At 36.4% G+C, this 23,644-nt stretch overlaps 1 protein-coding gene across 2 annotated transcripts in view; it reads left to right on the top strand.

Moving 5' to 3' along the window:
- The window catches only part of KITLG (KIT ligand), a 52,323-nt gene extending 31,125 nt beyond the window's left edge, over nucleotides 1-21,198 (top strand). Inside the window, exons 3-10 of one of the 2 annotated variants that reach the window (XM_066183353.1) lie at nucleotides 2,116-2,178; nucleotides 6,679-6,858; nucleotides 8,716-8,878; nucleotides 9,660-9,755; nucleotides 16,325-16,434; nucleotides 16,949-17,025; nucleotides 18,411-18,494; nucleotides 19,689-21,198. In XM_066183353.1, coding sequence (XP_066039450.1) covers nucleotides 2,116-2,178; nucleotides 6,679-6,858; nucleotides 8,716-8,878; nucleotides 9,660-9,755; nucleotides 16,325-16,434; nucleotides 16,949-17,025; nucleotides 18,411-18,450 — 729 coding nt within the window. In that variant the 3' untranslated portion in view covers nucleotides 18,451-18,494; nucleotides 19,689-21,198. The remainder of the gene's footprint in view (nucleotides 1-2,115; nucleotides 2,179-6,678; nucleotides 6,859-8,715; nucleotides 8,879-9,659; nucleotides 9,756-16,324; nucleotides 16,435-16,948; nucleotides 17,026-18,410; nucleotides 18,495-19,688) is intronic. The other variant, XM_066183354.1, reaches the window with a different exon arrangement.
- Nucleotides 21,199-23,644: the final 2,446 nt, after the last annotated feature.

The raw sequence follows: 23,644 nt of genomic DNA, 5'->3' as shown, positions 1-23,644 counted from the left end.
AGCATCTGACGTGTGGACTTCAGTCAACAAAACTTTAACAAGTTTTGTCTTGAGACAGTGCCTATATTTTGTCTTTGACACCATCCTCCCAGTGATCTTCGTTTTTAGTAGTAAATTCAAAAATATCTTATCTGATTCACAGTCTGTCAAGGAGAGAAATATCTGAGGGTGAACTGTGTGCTCCAGCTCTGATTGAGAAGGTGTACGAGCTCTTGGGCACTTAAATTTTTTTAACTGTGCGTGAAAAGTGCTTGAGAGGCTCTGATGCCAGGGAAGTAGATTGTATACATAATGCATAACAATTCTTGTAGTGTTCATTGATATGGAACAAATTTAATCTTCCAGTGACCTTTCTTAAAGAACAGTGGTTTTGCTGGCATTGCTAAGTGTGGAATCCCTCTAGAGTGAGTATGGGAAACTTTGCACATAGAGCAGCATCTTCACTATCTGTGCTGCTTGAAGAGCTGCCAATTCTACGTCTCTAGGCATGCAAAGGAAGCTGCGAAAGTAGTGGAATACCTATTAGTGTGCCACAATGCCGTGATGTTTTAAAGAAAGGAATAATAGACAAAAAATTTGGGTGAGGATTCAGAATAAATCTGGTGCTCTAAAGAAAGAAAAAACACATTGAAATATTTTTCAGTATTAATAACATCTTGATTCAACTCCCCAAAATTCCAGGTAAATACAAATTAATATAGAGAATTTTAGTGGCGCTTCTGCTTTGGGAATGTGTAGGTGTAAAAAATAAAAGAAGAATAAAAGGAGAAGCAAAACTGATTTATGTGAGGGAATTTTTAAGGATCATTTATATAGTAACTGTTCTAAGCTGTAGGAGAAAGATAGATGTCATTGAGCTGAAAAATTGTAGTTTAGCCCACATAAATTAAAAAATGTTTGGAATTCACTTGTGTTTGGCTGTGTATAAGCATTGCCCTTGATCATTTCTAGAACCATGACATTTTGAAGTAACTGGTTTAATTTTTAATTGAAATGAAATTTTAATTAAGAAATTAAGAAGTAAAGCATTACGTTTTGCCAAACAAAATACTACCTAAAAACTGCTCAGGGGGAAAAGAAATCCCTTTGCTGGTTGCTATAGCAGCAGAATAATGATCTTTAACGTGAAGTAGAAATGCTTTTGCACCCAAGGAGCGACATCTGCACATATTGCTTTTGACTACGTGGATTTCAAACCAGAGTGAGCAGTATCAATTGATGCTTTCATTGATAGAAAATAGGTTTACTGTATCATTAAGCATCATAATATGGCTAAACTTTTTGAAAAAAATACTTCAAAAGATTTTGAATTTGTGTCAGTTTGGTGACTGTTGGACTGTTCGTCTCCCAACTCAGCACATTCCTCAGATGTTCAACCATGTCTCACAGTGGTGTCAGATCCCATCTGTGGCAGATTGTATAGTATAATTCTGTGGAAGCCCTTCTTCCACTCCTTGTCCTTGCTGCAGCACACCTCATGCTCACCCACATCTGCAAAGCTGCAGCTTATGTGTGTGGAAGCTCTCCTTTGCCCCAGGACATTGCTATGATATAATGATATTGCTCATCATAGTAAGAAGCACAACCCCGAAGTTAAAGTTGTGCTCAAGTGTTTTTCTGACCTGGTACATAACTAAGCACAAGGCAGGCAAGTATTTAGGTTCAGAAGCATGTTGAAGTTGGGCATTATTTGAAGGAAAAAGTCTAGATACTTCTGGGTCCTCTAGTGTCTGCAGTAGAAGTTATCATGTAAACACTTAAGGGCATTAAAAGATGGAAGGGCAGTGGAGTTTCTGCAGTAATGAAAAACATCAGTTCTCTTCTTCTCAACCCATTGTTGACTTTAATTCTGCTGGGAAGCAATAGCATTGAACATGATCAGATCAGGTCTGGGCATATTACAGAGCTTTGGAAAGATGGTTCACTTGTGAGCAAGTAAGTGTCAATAGCAGTTCCACAGGAAAGTGAGTATGGAAGTAACTGTTTTTGCATGCACCTGGTAAATTACTGAAAATTTCTGTTGAATATTTGGTAGATTTTGTTGAATGCAGTAATGGAAATGAAGTCTTACTTTGTGTAGTAAGTAATAACATTTTTATTATCTGGTTTTTTTAGGTTGGAAATCTCCCAAATGATTATATGATAACCCTTAAATATGTCCCGAAGATGGATAGTCTGGTATGTAGAACCACTTAAAGTTAATGCCAATAAAATAGCCCACTGGAACCAGTGGCGGCTGTAACATTTTGTACCTAGTCCTATGTCTTAGCAAGTTACAGTTAAATAATGTTTATTTCACTTTTCATATGGTTCCCAAGTATTTATTTAAATGAAATGTAGAGAGATTTCTGCAGCTCCTTAGAACCTTTTTAATCACAGGAATTACTGGAAAATGTTTCTTCATACTAAATTTTTCAACTTTTTTTTCTGGGAAAAGTCAAATTTTCATTGTGCTATTATTTCATCAGTATTATTTCATTGTGTCAATTGAAAAATGTTGCTTTCTTAAGGAATTAAGTTCTATGTAATTGTACTTTGGAACATACTGTAGAAATCCTTCTTGTTTCAGCCAGTGGAAGTGCCATTAGAGCACAACAAACACTGAGTAGCCAGTAAAGAGAATCCCAAGTTCAGCAAATAGTAGCATCAGTAACTAAACAAACCAGCAGGATTTCAAACATGCTTTGTGTTATTCTTTCTATATAATCCCATATTTAATACATCATGGTAGTTTCAAATAAGCATTATCTATACACTTTAAAATTCTTAAAACATTTTTATTTAAAAATCATATTGTTTTATTGCTCAATCTACTAAATATGTTTTTGTTTTCCTCAATTTAACAAAAAAAATTTGAAATTATGTATTGAAGACTTGGTTGTTGCATACATTGCAATAAAAAGGCAAAAATGAGACAAGATGAAAATACAAATTATGCCGAATGCTATATTGTTTTAAGGCAAGGAAAAAAGTAAGAAAATTACAATTTTGTCAGTTGAAATAAGCAATACTGTGCCTGTCTTAAGAATTAATAGTTGTACACATACATCGGAGCTGAAAATTATCTGCTGGATGTAAGAAGCTGTTTTTGTGTCTGTACTAAGTTTTCACTGTAAAAGTCCAATTTGTATGTGATACACATATAAAAATGCATCCTACCCTACAACAATGTGGCAAATCTAGCAATATTCCCTACTGATATTGGAAAATTATGCCAGAAGCAACAGTTACTCAGTCCTGAATAACAAGAAGATGAGAGGAGAAAAAGGAGGCTGCAGGATAGTGAAGGGCCCTGAGTTGTGAGGTTATGAAAGGTTATGTCAGATTTAGAAGTGTTTTTAAGAGTTTTGCTGGAAGCTTGAGGCTTTTACTAAAACTTGGAGTACTTTGGAAAACCCAGTTTAAAGTTGGTTCTTTAGACAGGAAAACTCCGCAAAACAGATGCTGTGGAAGTCAGGTACTCTATCCTATATAACTAAAACTAATGGAAAATTTTCCATTTCTTAAAATAGCCAATATTTAGAGAAAAGGGAAGCAAGACTGGCTGCCACTGTTGGGTTTTTGAACTTCACTGCTGGGCTTTTTGAAATTCACTGATCCTGGTGTCTGATGTGATGATATTCACATCTGTGGAGGACAGCTGTAGCCTGAGTGCTGTCTCCCCAGCTTCTATCCCATTAGCTGTTGGGCTGGATTGAGGCTGTTCCCTCCACTGCATCCTGGGGACGTTGGCAGGTGAAGGAGACAAGGGAACATGCTTGAGCAATGAGTCTTGGTTGTTCTCACTCTTGCCTATCTCCATAGTTCAGTTTTGACTGCCAGTATGCAGATTCTTTTCTGTTCTTTTCACTGCTGTGTCATCTTGTTGCATCATATCCAGAAATTTAGATCCACTTTACGTTTACAACCATCAGCCAAGAAATAAAAAGGAAGAAGGGAAGTTCAGAGCTGAGATTTCCGTGTTCCCTTTGCACACCACTTTCAGTCATGGTAATGGCAGGTGCAACTCTTGGCCACTTGCCTTCAGAGGAGGAGGTATTCGGCAGTATTCATATCCCACTTTGCCAAATTCCTCTCCGGGAATTTCAGGTTGTGTTATGCATACCACAGCAAGGCTTGCTGAACAAGCAGGTTTTGCTTTGGTCCATGCAAGCTGGGAAACCATGGTTTTGCCTAAAGTAAATGCCCTTTGCTCAACTCTGAAGGGATTGAAATGGTGCTCTGCAATTTTTTTCAATAGATTTCAATCTTCAGTGCGTGGATAAAGTGGGAAGTGTACCCAAGGTAGCAAGTCCCAAATGTAGATGACTAAAGGTAGGAAGGCAGAGGAATGCAAAGCAGATGGGAAGCCAGTGTAGTGCATGTAACAGGAACAGACTGACCCATCCATTAAACAGAAGGGTTGTTGCATTATGCACTAGCTCAAAGCAACTGAGTGGCTTTAAAAGTAGTCTTGTAGAGAGTGAACTGTGTAGTTGAACCTGAAGGTTAAAAGGCAGAGATGACAGCAAAGGGCTGAATTCAGAAGAGGAGATAACATTCAAACTTTTACACAGGTGTAGAAAGAAAAGCCAAATGAGATCTACCCAGAACTACAAAGGAAATCATGTTTGCAATTGCCCTAAAATGTAAATCTTGGTCAAAGTTTACACAAAATATCAGAGTTAAAGCTCCATTTCTCCTTACAAATAATGTCATATTTTTCAATTAGAGCAGTTTTATCCCTGTGTTTGGTAGGTATTGACGTAGCAAGTGATTGCACAGCTTGACATTTCTGAAAAGAGAACTTAGAGCTTTTGTGAAATACAGCATTGTAGGTCAGAACAGTTCAGTTAGAGGAGACTCCCACACGCATGTGAAACCACAGGAGCAACAAAACAGACTCCCTGCTGGAATTGCCAAATGTTCACTAGGAGAAGCAGCAAGCTTATGCTGGTCCCTGCCAGAGGAGAATGCTCACCCACAAAACCTCAAAGGAAAAGATTTTTGAGGTTTCCAGTTCAGGGAAGCACAGTTGTTCTGTGTCAGTATTTCATACTCCAAAGCAGAGGAAAGAAAATGTGTTGCCTATCTCATGGGGGCCGTATGACATGGACATGGTACAACATACACTCTTTGAATAGAATATGTTTCCAAAAACTTTCTCTGATTTATTTGTTTCTGCCTCTCTCCTCACCTTGTTGTCCTTGAAGTAAAAAAAGGGAAGCAGACTCAAGTCAAATGCTATCTATTTTCTTTCTGTTTCTTTCTTTTCTAAGTCATAGTTGAGACAATTGCAAAAGGTTATATCACAGACTTGCCACAGGTTATCGTTTTGTGAGAGAGTTGTACACAGAAGTGGAAATTCAGGTGGAGCTGAACAATGTATTTACATTTGGTTCTCTAAGCCTGGAAGCCTAATAGTCTGATTAGTCTTCAAAAATGTGAAGTGTATTTTTTGTTGCCAGAAACATTTACACATCAAAGCAGAACAACACCTGTAGATTTATTTTTTTAATAAAGAATCTGTATGCAGGTTTATTGAAGAAATTGGGTAAAATTAAGCCTAGAAGTGTGTACATTGCCAAACATTTGTGGTGTGTGGCGCGAGGTGGATTCAGTACCTACTGAATGTCTGTCATACTGCCTGTCCACTGGGCAGCAACTGGAAACTGGTTTAGTGGTACTGAGAGTACTTAGGATCTGTTGGGCCAAGATCTTTGTATCTGGAAGGCTTTAATGAAACATTTTCAATAGTGCAAAAATAATGTCATATATGGAATAAATTCTCATAATGTTTGCCATTAAGAATTTAGCTTTCATTGGAAAGGTATTTACAGGTACAAATTGCAGTTCTGACTAATGCACTACCTGTATTTTTGCTGATCATACCGAGTTAGGGTGGGTGACTTTTTTCTCTATTTGACTACTGTTATATATATCTAAGTAAAAGAAGTTAATGACTTCCTCCAAGACAGCAAGATGAATTACCAGGTTTCAGTCATGTGAACAGCTGTACAAACTTTGTCTGCAAACTAATTGCATAGGTGTTAGTGTACAGTGACAGGCTGTGCAGAACACTTTTGTTATCGAAGACTCTGGAAGAAGAAAGACTTTTAGATCTAGAAACTGTTTCCAGTAATGCCATTTAGTGAAAAAGCTGAAGAGAGGGAATTAACTCAGCTAACTAGTTTAAAGTTGGATAAAAGCACACAGGGATTTCATGCAAAATTTTAATGGAAACCCTCCTAATAAGAAATTCAAATCAAGGATCTTTGGGGTTAACTGAGTCATGTAAAGTAACAAGAGTAAATGAAAACTGGTATTTAAAGAATTATTAAGGCAATAGGAATTGAAAAGAAAAGAAACAGGTTAATGAAAGCATGGACGAGGGTTCATAGTAACATGTTCCAAGGCTCAAATGCTCAACACACTGACGCTTGGCGTTCATTGAGAATTTAATGAAGCATTTAACAGACAACCATAAATATGTCAGTATCAGTGAGAATAGAAATATTGCCAAAAGGACTAAAGAGAAAATTTGCCTCAGTAAAGAGGAAGAATTGTAATTTATAATTCTGAGATAGTTTAAATTGGAAAGAACAGTCTAATTTACTTTTGCACATTGAGATGTTTAACCAGTTTCTACAAATGTCTGATATTTAATTTACATTTGTTTCTCTTTTTATCCTCTGGCAGCCTAATCACTGTTGGTTGCATTTGATGGTGCCTGAATTTTCACGGAGTCTACATAATCTTCTCCAGAAATTTTCTGACATTCCAGATATGTCGGATGTTTTGAGCAACTATTTAATCATCAATAATCTCACAAGGATAATTAATGATCTTATGGCATGCCTTGCTTTTGATAAAAATAAGGTAATCGTATACAGAGTTTCAGCTTTTGTAGTGGATATTCCTTTGTTAATTTCTGTTGCACAATATTCAGTAATAGTTTAGAAATATCCAAGGCTTTATTAGATTTGTTTTCATTTCTATTCCTGTGCATCTGAAATCCTACTTTGTTTAGAAATGCACTGAGTACGCTGTGCTAACATTGCCTAATTGTTTTCTCCTGTTTCAAAGAAAAATGGCTTACAAGGACTTACAGTATATACAATGACCTGTATGCAGTTATTTAAAGTCAGAAATGCAATCTTCTTTAAGATAATTAATTCATTTTGATCTTGTTGAAACTAGCAGAAATCTTCCTTGTGTATCCAGCTTAAATTATATATTTTGCTAGTGATCTTAATGTAAATCTGAAGATGATGTGGTTAAAGTTATTAATATACCCTGAGTATATATCATTGTGTGTGAAGCTCTGAAAGTTTCTCCATGGTTTTCATTCACTTTGAAAAAAAAGGCACAGCAAAGACCAGAGGATATTGGTCCATTTTTTCTTGTGTTTCCGGATTCTAACAGCAGCTGGAAGGATTCTCACTCAAGAGATGTCTGATTCTCTCTGCAGGCAGGGAAGGGGGGAGAAAATTAATTTTCTAGTCTATTATCCAAATCTGACCAGACTATCAGTAATTTAAAATAAGTTCTGTGATGGAAGGTTTTGTCCCACTGAATGAAACAGGTTAAATCCACCATGTTCTTTAGAGCAAGTGTTTTATCTTCCGTATGCAGTTATTTTTATCAGCTAAGTCCTTAGTTGTTGTAATTGCACCTTTTCAACACCCAGAATGAAACAAATGAACTAAAACACTCAGATGCCCTTAGAGTGGAATAACCTTGTAAGCCTGCCATGTGTTTGCATTGGACTGCTGTGAGGATTTAGATGTTCCCTACTTTTCCATTTCAAACTGAATTATCTCAAATCTTCAGTGTACATATATTTTTCTCTTTTCTATTTTTGTCCTGATGATTCAAAGCATTCAGCTGGGATGTGGTTGGGGAAGAGGAATTTTATTTTGTAGAATGGAAAAGTAAATATCCTGTAATTCAGCAAAGCAACTAGGTATTGATTTCCTTAGAGAATAATGATCTTAAGTCTAGTACTTTCAGCATCAAGCATAAAATAACTTTAGAGCCAAAACCAGGAGGTTTTCCGTAGGACATACTTAGACCATGTTCTTGCCACTGTCCTTGGGAGTACAGAGTAATCCCAGGCCAAATTTGACTTGCTGACATAAAAAAAGGAAGAAAACAGTCAATCATCAACATGGATCTCAATCATGTTGTTTAGTCTGGCATAACAAACTTGTCTGTTGGACCTCAGAGTGACTGGGCTTCCTTGTTTATAGTCACTCATATTTTTAGGTACGTTATCAGGGATCTCAGCCTGTTTCTGAGCAGCGGTGTATCCCAGCTATTGTATTCTGTTCCCCATTCTTTATTGACAATACCAATGATTGTCATGTTTGTGTGTTCATATTAAAAGACTCATGTGAAACTTTGCAAAGTTATGTGAAATCAAGGAGGGTTTTTTTTTAATGAGGGGAATTTAAAAAATCTCTTGGTTTTCAGTATAGGATGGGAGACTGTCTTTCATTCCTTAGCAATTTTGCAACACTGTATATTAATAATTCATTCCAGAGCTAATTTGAAATCCTCAGATCAGATGGCTTGTATATTTTATGAAGATTGTATACAACTAATCTGGTTGTCTGCAGGTTAAAAATTTAAACAATTTTGTATCATCTTTGGGTATTTTTATAATTTGTTGAGGTGTTGAAATGAGCATTTCCCTTGACCTTCTTTCAAGCTGAATTCTATATTTTACTCTAGGATTTTGTGAAAGAAAATGGTCACCTTTATGAAGAAGGTCACTTCATTCCTGAGGATTTTTTTAGGCACTTTAATAATACCATTGAGGTCTACAAAGAGTCTGCAGACAGATGGGATAAGAATGACTGCATTCTGCCTTCAACAGTAGGAACACCAGAGAATGGTAAGAGGGATCTCCTTTTGGGAAGCAGAATCCAGGCAAATATAAATGTGTGATTTTCCTTGGATTTTGTAGATGCCAAAGATGTGATACCATGCCTCCATGTCACCTTTTTACTGCAAATTAACTACTGACACTGAAGGTTATGTTTCTGTTTGAAGTCAAGTTCTAGTGCCATCATTCCTAGATACATCATTTCTCAGTATAATCAAAATAACCTTGCATTATGCTGCTCTGTTTCTATTCATCCAAAATATATCCTGAATTGTCTTTTTTACGTTGCTCTTCTTATCTTCTCTTAATGCTCTGTTTAGTTTTATAAGGTGGCAAAAGAGCCTAAGATTGCACAACTGAAAGGAGAGGAAGTTAAGACAAGCTGTAAATCACAGCAGCCTGAAGTCACCTTCAATTTCATCTCACTTTTCCTGAACAGGGGCAATATATACTTCATTTAAAAATTTTAACCAGCTCAGGTCAAGCTCCTGCAGCTCTTTCTTATCCTTCCAGTAAATGGAGGGTTTGTATTACCTTTTCTTTTACTCTCCCCAGTGACAGATGACAACTGCTTTTCCAGATTAGCTATTCAGAAGCAGCTCAGCATGTAGACACTTCTGCCTCTTAATAAAACTGCCGTTTTTGGCTTAATCTACTTTATGAACAGTCCTACAGCCAGCTTTTAAAACAGCCCTATAGCCACATCATAGTAGTCCTGTAGCCCATCGTCTTATATAGAGGGAACTGTATTTTAAGTTTCATAATTCTGACACATTCATTTTCTATTTAGATTCCAGAGTCGCTGTCACAAAAACATTTTTGTTTCCTCCTGTTGCTGCCAGCTCTCTTAGGAATGACAGCATTGGCAGTAGCACTAGCAGTAACAGTAAGTACAAGTGATTGAATATATGTCTCCATTTTATTCTGGTAGCTGGTTGTGAGAGCTCAGAGGAAAAGAATGTCATTAATTGTGCAAATTAATGGGAAGTTACATGTTCCTGATGGTGTACCATGTGTTTCTCAGCTGTCATACTGAAATGCAATGAACTTATCTCATCAAAATGTAGAGATGCTATCAAGTTACAGTTATGTGACAGCTCTCTACAACTTGGAGAGGGCAAGCCTCTTCGTTTTGGCTGTCATGAGGTCTCACTAGTCATATGGCCTCAGCAAATTTGGCCAGACACCTCATTTTAACTCTCAGAAAAGGAAGTCGCTCCAAATGAACTGAATAGCTATGCTAAATTGGACAAGGGTACTCCTGTGAACAGAGAATACCTGTACATTGCATTTTGAGAGTACTGTCAGTCCCAAGCTTTACACCAGCCCTGAAGGCAGTCCCCATGTTTATTTGCTGTAGTTGCAGTAGGGCCATCTCCACAGTCAGCAAGCTTTCACTTGGGGTCAATGACAGGCAGGCTGCAATCTTCTCTCTGGCATACTCATGTCCATCATTCCTATCTGTCTTGGTCACTGTGTTACATGACAGCTCCCTGATAAGAGCCCAGAATGGTTGCTGTAAGAGCCTCAACATTACCTATCACGAGGTCAGAACTGGTATAGGCATGTGAAGTGGAGGTAAACAGTGAAGTTTCAGGGACTTTCAGTGACATCATGTACGACAAGGTGAACACTATCTGGAGCTTCCCATGTGAACATGAGGGGATTTTCCTTAGGGGTTCCTGAAACGGTGATCAAAGTTTAATCCTCTTGTTTCCTTGTTCCTGTTTGCCTGACATGTCAAGATGACAATGTGATTCTAGCTCTCTTTACAATTTCCTCTTTTCACTTCACAAACATCTGTGTTATCTGAATGTGTGATGATGAGGTGTGTGACTGGTAATCCCTGTGCTTAAGGAAGTGAACGTAGGGGCAACCTGATGTAGTCTAGTGGGCACAATGGTAGCTATTAATGGTGATACAGTTGCTAGTAGGCCTGAGTTTTTTATCATGCCCCTTCTCTTTGGAATGCGTAATCTAGTTACCCTCTGGGCTTTTAGCACCATGCATGCTACCTCGTAGTTAGCTCACAGCTGCTATCAGATTTTAAGCCCTTCTTGATTGCTTTCTAATTAAGAGTAGGTCTTAAGTCATCATAGCCCAGAACCCTCAGAGTAGAAGGAATTATAAAAACCCCTCCACTCCTGGCTGCCAGCCTGAGTCTTTGGAAAAGGGAAGCCTCACTGCCGTAGATTCCTTGCCAGGGGTCACAGAGCTGTCTGCAAATAACCTGATGAGCCCCAGGCCAACTCTGAGGCACTAGGAAGGGGTTAAAGAATGCATACCTGTCTCTCTCTCAGGTCTGAACGTGTGAGAATATTTGCTGTCATTTCTAGAGGAAAAATATTCAGCCACAGCCTGAAGCAATGGGAATGAATCAAGAAGCCAAAAGACAGACAGATTACAGGAGCAGTTCAGATGAAAGGAGTTTGACCCAGTACAGTAACAGAAGGGTGCCGGACAGTGCAATGGAGTGTGGCACCTGTGTCTGTACTGTGGAGGAGAGTGCAGAAGCAGGACTATTAATCTTGTTTTATAATTGGAACTGATAATCAAGTAGGAAAAAAGCCTAAGTAATATAATGCAGTAAATTGATTGGCTACCATATGCTGTACAGGTGTGTTTTAACTGATTATCATTCTCTTAAGCAATTTATTGGAAAATTGGATATCAGTTAACAGCCTTATTTAGAAATTACATGAGGACTGCATGTCTGGCTGGGTCTGAGGACAGTTTGAACTCATAATCAGATTAAATTACATTAATTTGGATGCTAACTGGTTCCATTGTAGTTACTCAATTGTTTTGTTTTTTTTTTTTGAAGGGAGGGAGCTGTGGAATCTTTATTGACACTGTTTTATTCTATGAAATGGCCTTTAGTGCCAATCTTAGTTTTGTCTTGATTTTATTGCTGAGAAAGTTTTGATTTTAGTTAATCCTTACCTTCTTGGATGGAACAACAGTGAATAAACCTTAGTACTTCCCCTGTGAGGACTCCCCAGTGTAGCATTCCCCTGGCTTCATTACTGTTCTCAAAAAAGTACCACTAGATTCAAATTTCAAAAAGGAAAACATTGAGAAGAGGGGAAGCCTCAAAAAAAGCATCTTCAAACACAAACTACAATATTATTTTTTATTTAACCCTTTAATTTTAAACAGTTTTAAATTGAGTTTTATTTTTCAGTTTAATAATTTCTAGAGCATTTAGAAGTGTTCAGTGTTTGCAAAAGAAATTCTCCAGATTAATATCTTTTGAATCTATTAATAAAGTCTGTGTAGTCAGATGACTTGAACTGCTCCAATTCTAAATTCAACTGAGACAAACCTGAAGTGCATCATCTAATAAAATAATTTGTGTAATACTCATCATAAAAATTGTATATAAATTAGCTGTTATGGATTTTTATTTTTGCTACTTTTGTTGAGTCATATTTCATTACTCCGCTGTTCTTACACAACAATAAAATTAAACTACAATAATAGAGTAGAATCTCAACTAAATATGCACAAAGAGTCTTAGCCCAGCTAAATGAAAAATGGCACAATTATGCTATTCTAATTGGTTTTTGAATGGTAATAGTGTTTTTTTCATTCTCGTAATATTGAATATGGAGTTGTAACACGTTCCTACTTCATCTTTTCCCCCATAAGACTCTCAAAAGGCTGCCACCGCCATCCCAAATTTAGTTAGGCTGGTTTGTTTTTTTTCCTCTTTGTGTTATCTGACTGTAGTCCATTGAAGTTTCAATTCGCTGTTAAAGTTCCAGTCTTGCTCATATTTCTCTGGATGATTATACCACTCTTGGTCTAGAGAATGTAGATGAGATGGTTCCTATGTAAAGAAGAAGTGTCAGGGTAAGAAGTCTTGAGTCTTAATCTGTTCTTTCAGTGGTTGAACCAATCAGATGAATTTCATGTTCTGATCAAAGCTTGAACTTACTAGCTGTGACTAAAACTTCTTCTACAATTGAATGCCATAATGTTCTTTATAATTTCATTAAGAGTTCAGTATTGGCTCCTTCCATTTTTGTCTGTAATTTCCTCACAATAATTTAGCCCTATTATTTAGTACTGAGTAGCTCAAAGAATATGTAAACACGGAGATCTCTGTAACTGTTTTTAGGAAGAAGGTCTCCTTTTTTAATTAAGAAAAAAATACCATAGTTTAATTCAGTAATTGCACAACAATTTAAAAATGTTCACCTATGGCTTAATGCAATTGATGCTGCCTTCTGTGCCTTTGTTCCTTTGTTCAAACATAATAGTTAATGGAAAACCCTAAGGAACAGGTGAGAGCTGCTCTGCATTTTTACAGATAGGATCTTGTGGTAATTATGTTGGAACTGAGCAGAGGTAGATGAAAATTCCTTTGAGACATATATGGGAAAAAAAAAAAGAAAAAAAAAAGCCAGTGCTTTCAATCATAATCATACATGGCTCAAGGTAGGAAGCAGCTCAATAACTTCATTGTGTAGCTGAGTGGCTTTTAATGTAAATATATTTTGTTTACAGCTTGACATCCCAATGTCCATGAAGACTATATGTAAATAAGCATCAAATGACCTCACTTCCTTAGAGAATCTTCCACAAGATGCAGAATGAGAGCTCTGAGAGATGCTGGCCTGCATCCACTCCCATTTTTCACTCTGCTGAATAGAGTCAGCAATTCCTCTGGCATTGCCCAAAGAGTTCATAAAGTTATTGGTACACCTGGTTCCTGCTGTTCCTTCTCCTGCTCTGCCTTTACAACTAATGGGAGTCAGAATCTATGTAGAGCTCCAAAGTTTCTAACTGAGGAAAAGGTCCCTGTGGTAGCCAGGGACCTTCTTTCCTTCTCTCTCTTTTCTTCATTGAGACACAAGCCCCTGGGAGGTTCTCCAGACTGAAAATTTTTCAGCCTGTTCCATTTTAAATTTTAATATAAATAAAAGGCACATGAAGAAACCTGCCATGACTCATCTCATTCTCCCCAGATCTTTCAAGAGAATTTTTTCTGGACTTGCAAGTGAAATTAAATAGTCTTCTGTTGTTGCTTGCTTTTTAAGGTAGTTGTGAGTTACTTAACTTACAAATTAATTCATGTGAGGTTCTGGGGGAAAAAAAAAAAAAATAAAAAGCTGTCGTCATTTTTAATAGGTAGGTTGAGGTGAGGGTCACAATGGGACTGTATTTAGGCTCAATCCCTAAATGGGGATTGCATGTCCCCACATAGAAACCTAATTATAAATTCCTTTCAGTTTTCCAAAGATGTTGAAGAAATTATCTCCATTGGAGATAACTTTTCAGAAATCAGATTTTTCCAGTTTTAGATACCTCATTGTAAAAGGGTCTCTTCTGTTGTCTTAAATTGCATTACGTTTGTGGAAAAATACTTTTAAAAACAAAGGTACAAAAATATCACTGATTACCCTGCATACAGAACATTTCTCTAGCAGTTCATGTAAAAACAGCATGCTTGCCATGACATGCTGCCCAGCACTGCAGATAGGCAGAGGGTTTTTGAGGTTATACACTCTACCATAACATGTTATCAAACACATTATGCTTTACCTGACCTGAAGAGTCTTTCCTTTGATTTTTATTTCACTTTTTAATTTTTTTCTGAAGTTTGTGGGGAGAAATCCAGAAAACATGGCCATCCCCATATGATTTACATAATTTAGTTTTAAAACTCAGCAGTCTCTCACTGAAAAGAATGACATTAGGCAAATGAGGATTGCTTTTTACTTGCCTAGAGCACAAGAGCAATATCGGAATTTTCTTCTGAGAATACAGTTCAGAAAAACAACAACAGGAGAGCATTTTTGGAGTTGTTCAGGCTGGCTCCACCAACTTGAGTTTGCCCAGTTTTCTTGAAGATCATTTCTTCAAGCAAACATCCTCTATGCCTAATCTGGGACAAAAAGTTAGAAAGGTTGTGTCTCCCCAGTAAATGTCTGATCTTGGCTTTAACGTCTGAGCAGACAGAGGCAGACTAGTGAATAGCCTCTCTTTTTTAGCTGATGTTCACCTCTGTAGAACTTTGTCTTCTATCTTTCCTTTCTGGAGACAGATTTCTTTCACAGTAAGCTAGCACTGGTTCTGCTTGACTGATGTTTCCTTTTAGTGTGCCAGATCTATCAGATACAAATGAAACTCAAGTCCCTGCAGTCAGAACCTAGACTTAGTAAACAGTATTTGAGACACAGAGATATATGTAGTATAAGAATATATAACATACAGACTTTATGTTGTATTTTTATTTCTATCTACATTGAGCCTAGAAAACACAGCTGAATTTCAGAAATAAAAAGAATATTTGTCTAAAGCTTGAAAAATATCAACAAGAAAATCTGAGAGTCGAAAATGAATTGCTAGTTAATTATAAGAACACTCCATTCTAAACTAAAGTATTTTCTTGAAAGCTGTTTAATAATATACTAAACACATGTTGTTTGACCCAGTATATCATACTGTATGTGCTTAGACATTTGCTCTTTGCATGAGTCACACATTTTTAGTGCTGTCCGTTCATTTTCATTTCTATGTATCCAATCACCTACACTTTTCCAGTGCTTGTAGTTTGGTTCTTTTCCTGTAATCTGTCAATACACCCACTCCTCGAGCTGCAGACACCCAATTTGAAATCAACCAAACCTGGGTGGACCATGTGTAAAATACCTGTCTCCTGAGGTTCACTTTGCATTTCAGGAGGGTCCCCAGGTGACTCTGTAGGACTTTCCACTTCCCGCTCTTGATGAAATAACTGAAGGGCCAAATTTTAGTCTCAGCATGCATGCAGCTCCCAGTGAGGGGAATGGAATTGTTTGTGTACGTGAAAGAATGGGATTGGTGCTCTTCTGTACAAAATGTTAAAAAGCTCTCAAGAAATGGTTATAACCAAATAACACACAGTTAAACCTCAAAGTTACAAGGGTTTGATCTTGCTGAAGTTAGCAGTATCTTTCCAGGAAGCTTTGGAAGTGATCAGGCTTATTCTGTTAAATCAACCTCCCTTGAGAGTCCTCGTGTTGGTCATTGATTAGTGGCAAGGCAAAGTGCCTGCAATCAGTGGGAGCTATCTGCTGGAACTCATGCAAATGCATGAATTGACATATATTCTTTTCCAAATAACTGCTTTGTGTTTCAAAGTAAGACCTTCAAAAATTAAGAAATCCAAAACTTTGAGATGTGGGAAAGAGATAATTCTCTACAAATGGCAAAAAGAGAATAGATGTTGGTAGTTTTCAACAGTGTTTTTTCAGAAGTGGGTGGAGCATCCTTGTGGTCAAAAATTTCCTGTAAGATTTTGTATGAAGTGCATTTCATATACATTGCACTTTGAAGTATCTGTTCTGCTATTTAAGATGCTGTTATGTAGGTGGTGCATGACAGTGCTCTTGCTAATAGTGTTGCCCTGAAGACAGTTTTCTGCTATAAATCTGTCTTCACTAATGAGAATATCTTTAATTACAGAAGAAGCACTTGGCTTCATTAGTAGCTCCAGCCTGCAAGGGATCAGCATAGCACTGACATCATTGCTGTCTCTCCTTATTGGCTTTATTTTGGGAGCCATATACTGGAAGGTAAGAGACAGATACTACATATAATTGTTTACATAGTGATGCTACATTTCTTAGCTGTGGGAAGCTGGGAATAAGAGAACGATTCTGTATTTGAAAGCAAGAGATACCTCTTTTGATCTTCACTTAACTGTGACTTGAAGATGTAAATCTGTGTGTCAAATTCTTGAATTCCACCATCGAAGTGCAAATCCTGTCTTAACAGCATGATTGCTCTCTAATTGGAAACAAAAATTGTGTGATTCATCCAATTTTCCATTTCTCCTATTGTATATTGAGAAAGGAATTTTTTTGCTTTTGGCCCCTATGCCCCTGCCTACAATACAAAAACTTCAATAGTAAAATTTATGTCAATATTAGATGTGTGTTAGAGGACAAGATTTGGCCTACATTGTGCAAGATGACTTTGATATTGAACATCTGAAGCAAATTGAAACATACAATTATTTAGTTACTAAAGAAAGCTTTAGAATATTTACAGCTTTAGAATATTTATATTTAATGCATTTTTTCCTAGAAAATACATCCCAAATCCAGACCAGAAAGTGATGAAACTACACAGTGTCATGACTATCAAGAAGAAAATGAGATAAGGTATATTGTTGCACTTAAAATTTGTATTTACAGATGTAATTTTATCTCTGAGAACTACTTCCTGTTTAGTTCTATGACAAACCCAAAAAAACCCCAAACACAGAGGTAAAATATGTGCTTAGAGTGTGTCCTTTAAAGGACTTTGTGGTTTAAACATAGAAATTTTTATGGAGGATAGTTCCACCTACAGCATTTTATTATGGGGACATTATTTTGTCTGTCTTTATTCCCACGGTGAGAAAGGATTGCTGAGGCCTATAGGGAAAGCAACAAAATAAAGTAAATGTTGTTATTTGCTCTGTCGTGTAAAGTAATTTTGAAGTGAATTTGCTGTGTAGGTCGAAGTTATGGAAATAAATAGAAAGCAATGACTTTCTGGTTTTTTGTGGTTTTTGGGTTTTTTTAATTGTGGAAAGTTAATGAGAACTTGTTCAAATCCTAACTTCCTAAGGTCATCCTGAAATGATTCATGGCTCTCTTCCTACTTATACAGTGTTTTATCTGATTTTTTTAAAGAGAAGACGTTTTCAGCCAATCAAATATACCTTAGAAATTACAGTTCAAGGCTTTGAAGGTCCTTGGACATGATTTGGGCAAGGAATTGTGTGGAATCCAGTAAAGGACTTAGGGACATTTCAAGTAAGAATAGCCCATGCTATAGCATTTTGAAAGTATTGTTTAACTTCATATTTCATGATGTTTGGTCAGATTTTAACTATGAATGATTTAGGGAAAGATCTGATGCAGGTGGCAGAAGGACATGTCCTGTATTCTCACACTGCATGAAATGCCTGGTGTTGCTCATTGGCAAAGTGACAAATAGGGCAAGATTCTGATCTAGCAGTTTGGTAACAGGAGCTGAAATTGTCAGTCTTTCAGCTTGCTAAAGTAATAAATTCTTAAAACAATTTTTTTTCAAATGCAGTATATAGAATGGAAGACGGTGTATTAATTTCACCAAGTATATTGGGTGCTACAAATAGTTCGTTCTGCATGTCATTCTCATAGGTGTTAAAACCTGTGTAATGGAGCATACATCTTCCTTTTAACTTCACAGAAAATACAAACCATTTTTTATTTGAAGAAAAGAATAAACAGTTCAATGCAGGGGAGGGCCTTTGCAGGAACTTGAAACAGATTGCATTCTCTATCAAATGTCTTCTTAAATATATGGCATGTGTTTTGACATATATGGCGTAGATAACTATCACAAATTTCTCCTCCCTGAGAAAGTAGGAATATTCATCTATAAGTAGGTAGAACTAATATCAAACATAAATTCTATTTCTTTCGGTTCCCTTTTTATTTTAACTAACTTATAAACCATCTATTCTATTTCCTTGAAAGACTGTTACTGTAGTAATAAAGGACCTTTTCTTTTCCAGTATGTTGCAGCAAAAAGAAAAGGAACATCTACAAGTGTAGCTGTTGCTTTTTCTCCCTCAACACTGTTACTGTTTCATATACTGGTAAGTTGGCTATGGTGAGAGTTTTACCATAGACTTAAATACTTTCAGCTGCTTCAATAAAAAGTGATTCAGAGTCCATTTTCAGGAAAAAAAAGAAGTCTTACTATCGGTAGGTTTCATTTGTGTATAAGATCTTTAGCAGCTAATTTAATTAATCCTGTACCATTAATTTAGACCTTTGATTTTTAACTTGAATGCTTCAAAATGAAATTTACAAGAATTCCAGAATAAAGAACAGCTACTGGTTCTCCTTTTTGGTGTTAGAGCTGATACAGAGAAGCTTTCAGTTCTTTCACTACAGCTGTTTCAAAGCAACGTGAACTAAAAAACACAATCTGGTAAAATTAGCAAGTGAGTGTAGGAGAATAGGCCAAGTAAAGCTGAGATTTTATTAACTGTAGCTTAGTCAGCACTTTTCTGTAGTCTCTGTAGCCTTATCAGATACATCTGTCTTGCTTTAGTATGTAAGAGTGAACAGCAAAGGTGAGTGAGGTTTCTCAGTCCTAGCTGTCCTCTGCAGAACAGCACTTCTCTAGCAAGAGGCTTCTTACCACAGAAACTGTGCTGTATTTATTCCATTACATCTATGTAAGAATCTGGAAAATTCAGACATCACTAAATTCTTCATTCTTTATCATGAGTGGAAAGAGCAGCATAAGAGTATAACAGACAATCTCAGTTTTGCAGTTTATCCTGTAGCAATTACTCTCTGGTGTTCAATATGATTGAGTTAGCTACAGCTTGAGTGGTTTTTCAGTCTCCTTATCTGCTTTGTTCTACCATATGCTCATTGAGAAGGAAAGTTGTCACTGCATTGGATAAGTTGTTCCATTTTTCCAAAGTTGCAAATTCGGTTTGGTTTGTCCAGATGATTTTGAATGGAAGTTTGCTGCCAGAGATTGCCAATACCAAAATGACCAAATGTAACAGTTCTGTAAAACCATGAGAGTTGTTCCATTACCTTAGATAACATGAATGAGCTTTTGTAGGCAAGTATGTTCTTGGACCAGGAAAGTACATCTTACAACATTTTCCTTTCTGAGCAAAGAAATCTCTATACAAGCGTCGTTAAATTTATTTCCAAAATTATAAGAAAAAATGTCTATGTCGTATGTCTGAAAAGCTCTATCTACTGTTTAATAATACAGAAAGGAAGATAATCCGCAAAATCAGGATTTCTGTTTTTCTCTTCAGGCAGGTAACAGTTCCATGTTCGCTTCATAAATGAAGCAGCTTTAAGCACATTCATATTCCTTCTGGAGTGACAGACTGAGTCTGCATCTGTTGTTGCTGCCCATGACTCCGTAGACATGATACAGAAATGAGGACAATTTGTGTTTGTTACTGTGAAACCAACACTGAATTGAACAATGACAAGAAGAGTGTGCACTTAGCAGAACTGTATCTTATGTGAATATCTACCTTGCGTGACACTTGAGGTTTTTTTATTGCATTAATACTTTCAGCTGACTCTGGCAAACAAAGTATGTCCTGAACAAAAAAGCATCTTTCAAATGCCTCCAACTGTGTGTAATCATTGTCATAAATACCTTTTCATCCTTAATTTAAATTCTGTGTCCTCTACCTTAAAATGACATCTTCAGATGAAGGTCTCTGAACTGAGAGAAACTACAGAAATGGTTAAAGATAACATACTCTTCAATATTGTACATAAAACTTGAAAGCAAAGTCATGCCATGAGCTCATGTTCTAGACTTAGACTTATAAGGATCTGTGTTTATTCCTGTCAAAGGCTGTGTGTACAGCAACACGTGGTCTCTGTTGGGTGCCAGGTGGCTGGTTGCCCACCCCAGAAAGCCTCAAGAATTCATCAGCGTTGGTGGTCTCTGTTCAGGAGAAGCAAATGCTGGATGAAGACGAAGTAAACAGGAGGTGAATGTACCTCATGGAGTTTCGAAGAATTAAGAGTAACTGCTGGGTATGTGAACACTGGGGAAATTTCCAGTCGTGCTAAGGCGAAGTAAAGAGTCTGAATTGCGTTCAAACATCACAGTAAAGACAAACCCGTGAAATGCATTTTAAATTCTGAAGATGCATGCCATTGATACCTTGTCTTTAAATGTATTGCGTAGAAAATCTGAAAGATCCTGAGAGTGTATTTAGCTTTTACTTACATCAGCTGTAATTAATGCTTGCATTGTGTTTTAAGTGATTAGTAAGCTTTAATATCCTGGCATTCTCCACTCTTGAAAATTAATTCTTTTGAACGAAAAGAGAAAGGCTTTGTTTCCCACCTGTCTTCTGCATCTATTACTGTTACAGTATCCATGGAATATGAACAGGACTGATGTACAGATGTGCATTTTCAAGTAAATCCTAAAAATACAATGGTAAATTTCAAGTGTAGTTGTGCATCTTTTCCATCTTGTCTCTTCCCAGATAATGAGTATGAATTATTTACCTGTATTAGGGGTTGTGATTCAGAAGGGTGAAGACAAGGTGACAAACTGTCATATATCATGATATTGACCAGGTCAGCAAGAGTTTTAGTTTGAGTAACTTGAATACTTAAAAAAAAAAAAAAAAAAAAAAAAAAAAAAAAAACCAAAAACAAAACAACCCTTTTAAAGTTTCGCATAAAGTTGGAGTTCTCCTTAAAATGTATAGTTACTAAATTTTTTAAGAGTTCTTGTGGAGGTTTTAATCTTCTGCTCAATTTTCTGAGAACCATACATAAAAAGAATATGTCATATAATATATATGTGTGTTTGTGTGTGTGTGTTTGTGTGTATTTTTGGTAAAACTGTCTTTCATACTTACCAAAAGAAAAAAAATCTCAGAACCTTACCATCCTTGATGATGTGGCATGTAGCCACACTGGGTGGAATTTTGACCCTACTGCAATCAATGTTGAAATTTCTCATTAATTCACTGATTAAAGGATTTGATCATGTGGAATTTTTATTTATACTCAGGCCCTTTTTGCACTTTCAGTTTGTCAGAAAAGGGTCCTCAAATCCTATTCAGCTGGTATAAAAATTAAGTATAATGGAACTTTGGGGTTTTCATCACCTGAGGAACTTCACTTAGACTAGATCAAAAGAAGCTAAGTATCAGAATTAGGCCTTCGTGTTTATTCTAAGGATGCTGGAGCACTCACCAATTAATAACCAGGGTTGCTCATCACTTTAAAAAAGCAAGTGCATTCCTCAAACAATGGAATTCCCCATCTGAAGCTGGGTCGTCTTTTACTCTGTATAGTTTTTTACTCGCAAGGCCTTCAGACTTTGAGTTTCAAACTTATTTAAGAGTTACCCTAAAAGAAATGTCAGCATGACTTAATTGATGAAAATTTGCACCTTATTGGTAATACAGCAAATAATTGTGTATTGTTTATGACTGAATGGAAGAGTATCCACAGTAAATAGAAGCAATTTTCCTTACACATTGTACAGAAACCTTAAATACTTCATACAATGTGCTCTTGAGGCTAGCTTATGCATTTGAGGGTTTGGGGTTTTTTCTTAGATTCAGTAAAACAAAAATCTTGTATTTATTAATGTTCTTTGTTGATAAAAAATGTTTATTTTTCTAAATGCATTTTTTCCAGAAAATCAGATATTCAATAACACCTAATTTGGGACACATTGGTGTGCCCCAAATTATACTTTGATATTCAAAAGCATGATATTTTAGGCTTATTAATCTTCAATACTATAGAAAATATCAGTTATTAATTGAAACATACAATAACGAAAAACTGACTATGACAAAATGTTCACTTTCCAGGAGCAACATCTTAAAGTAAGTCCCTTTCAAATTATGTCAGACACTTTAATCTCTTCTGTGGAGCAAGGTAAATTTTAAGTTATATGAGAACAGAAAGAAAACTCATATATAAACTTTTGACCTTCACATCACAAACACTGTTCTTTGAATGTGCACAGAAGTCATATGACACCTGGAGTAGCAGAACTGTTGTTGGACAACATGGTTTTCCCAGTCTTTGCCCTCATTTTAAGAGATCTGAACACAAGAGTGATCTGATTGGGTGTTCTCAAGAGAGATCTGATTTGGGTTTTGCAAAGCAGGAGACTTCTGGACATTCGTGGATACACTAGATGGCATGGCACTTTGAAGTGGGACTGTGAACTTACTGGAAACTTTCTGTGCTCACTGAGGAAATCTTTACTTTGGACATAATGAGATTCTGAAATACTACTGACTTGTGAGACATCTTTGAAATCACTGGAAATAGAAAAAGGTACTCTTCAGTTGGAGATGGGGTGTCAGAAATAGACCTTTAATTGTTTCTTAACTTCTAAAGAAGTTAAACTTCTAAAGAGTGATCAGTTTTTCAGTCTTCTTTTTGGGTAGAAAGCCCATGCATTAACACAGTTGGAAAATCAACAACCTCCCTCTTAAAATAAAGTCGGGGAAAAAAGCAGTGTTTTAATTTTTCTACGTAAAAGTCAACCAAATTTGGCTTTTGGATATCTGTGGTTTGGTGAGAAACTTAAAATTTTAGGTTTTATTTGAAATAGTTGAACTTTGCATGCAATTACTAGTGGCCTTGTGAGAATAAAAAAGTGGATTGTCTTATACTGAGTAACTGTTCTACTTTAGATTTTTGTTTACTTGAATGAATTAATGGTACTTATTTCATCAAAAGGTTATTTTATGAGCAAACTTATGAAATGTGCTTTGCTGTGGAGTATGTGTACAACCTGCACATTTTTAAGATTCTCATCTGCAGCAGCTGTGTTTTCTCTGTTGCTCTACGTAACATGCTGAAACTGTTCAGTACACAAAATAGAGTTATTAAATTGAAAATCCAACTGTACACATAAAATACTGATATTTTAACGTAGATTTACATTTAAGAATTATCCAACATTTTTCAATCCAGGAACGTGATTCAACTGTCTTAAATGCAGATTTACAGTAATGGTGGCATGTTGCTATTTTGTTATCAAATTAATGGAACGCATAAACTTCAGACTCTTTAGTGATAGAGACACAGACGTTTGCTGGTTGCATTATGGGCAAATTCATTTATTTCAATGTAAATGTCAGCACAGTTTTGTGTAGTTACATTCTGACTGAAGATAATCAACAAAGTTTATAAAATGTGATGTGTATGTACATATGTATCCTCTTAAAGATAGTTGTTTTCCCAGATTCCTTTT

This window comes from Chamaea fasciata, unplaced genomic scaffold, assembly GCF_029207755.1.
Source record: "Chamaea fasciata isolate MVZ Bird 193981 ecotype frontalis unplaced genomic scaffold, bChaFas1.0.hap1 SCAF_5, whole genome shotgun sequence".
NCBI classification, from domain to species: Eukaryota; Metazoa; Chordata; class Aves; order Passeriformes; family Sylviidae; genus Chamaea; species Chamaea fasciata.
This window is presented reverse-complemented; position numbering and strand designations above follow the sequence as displayed.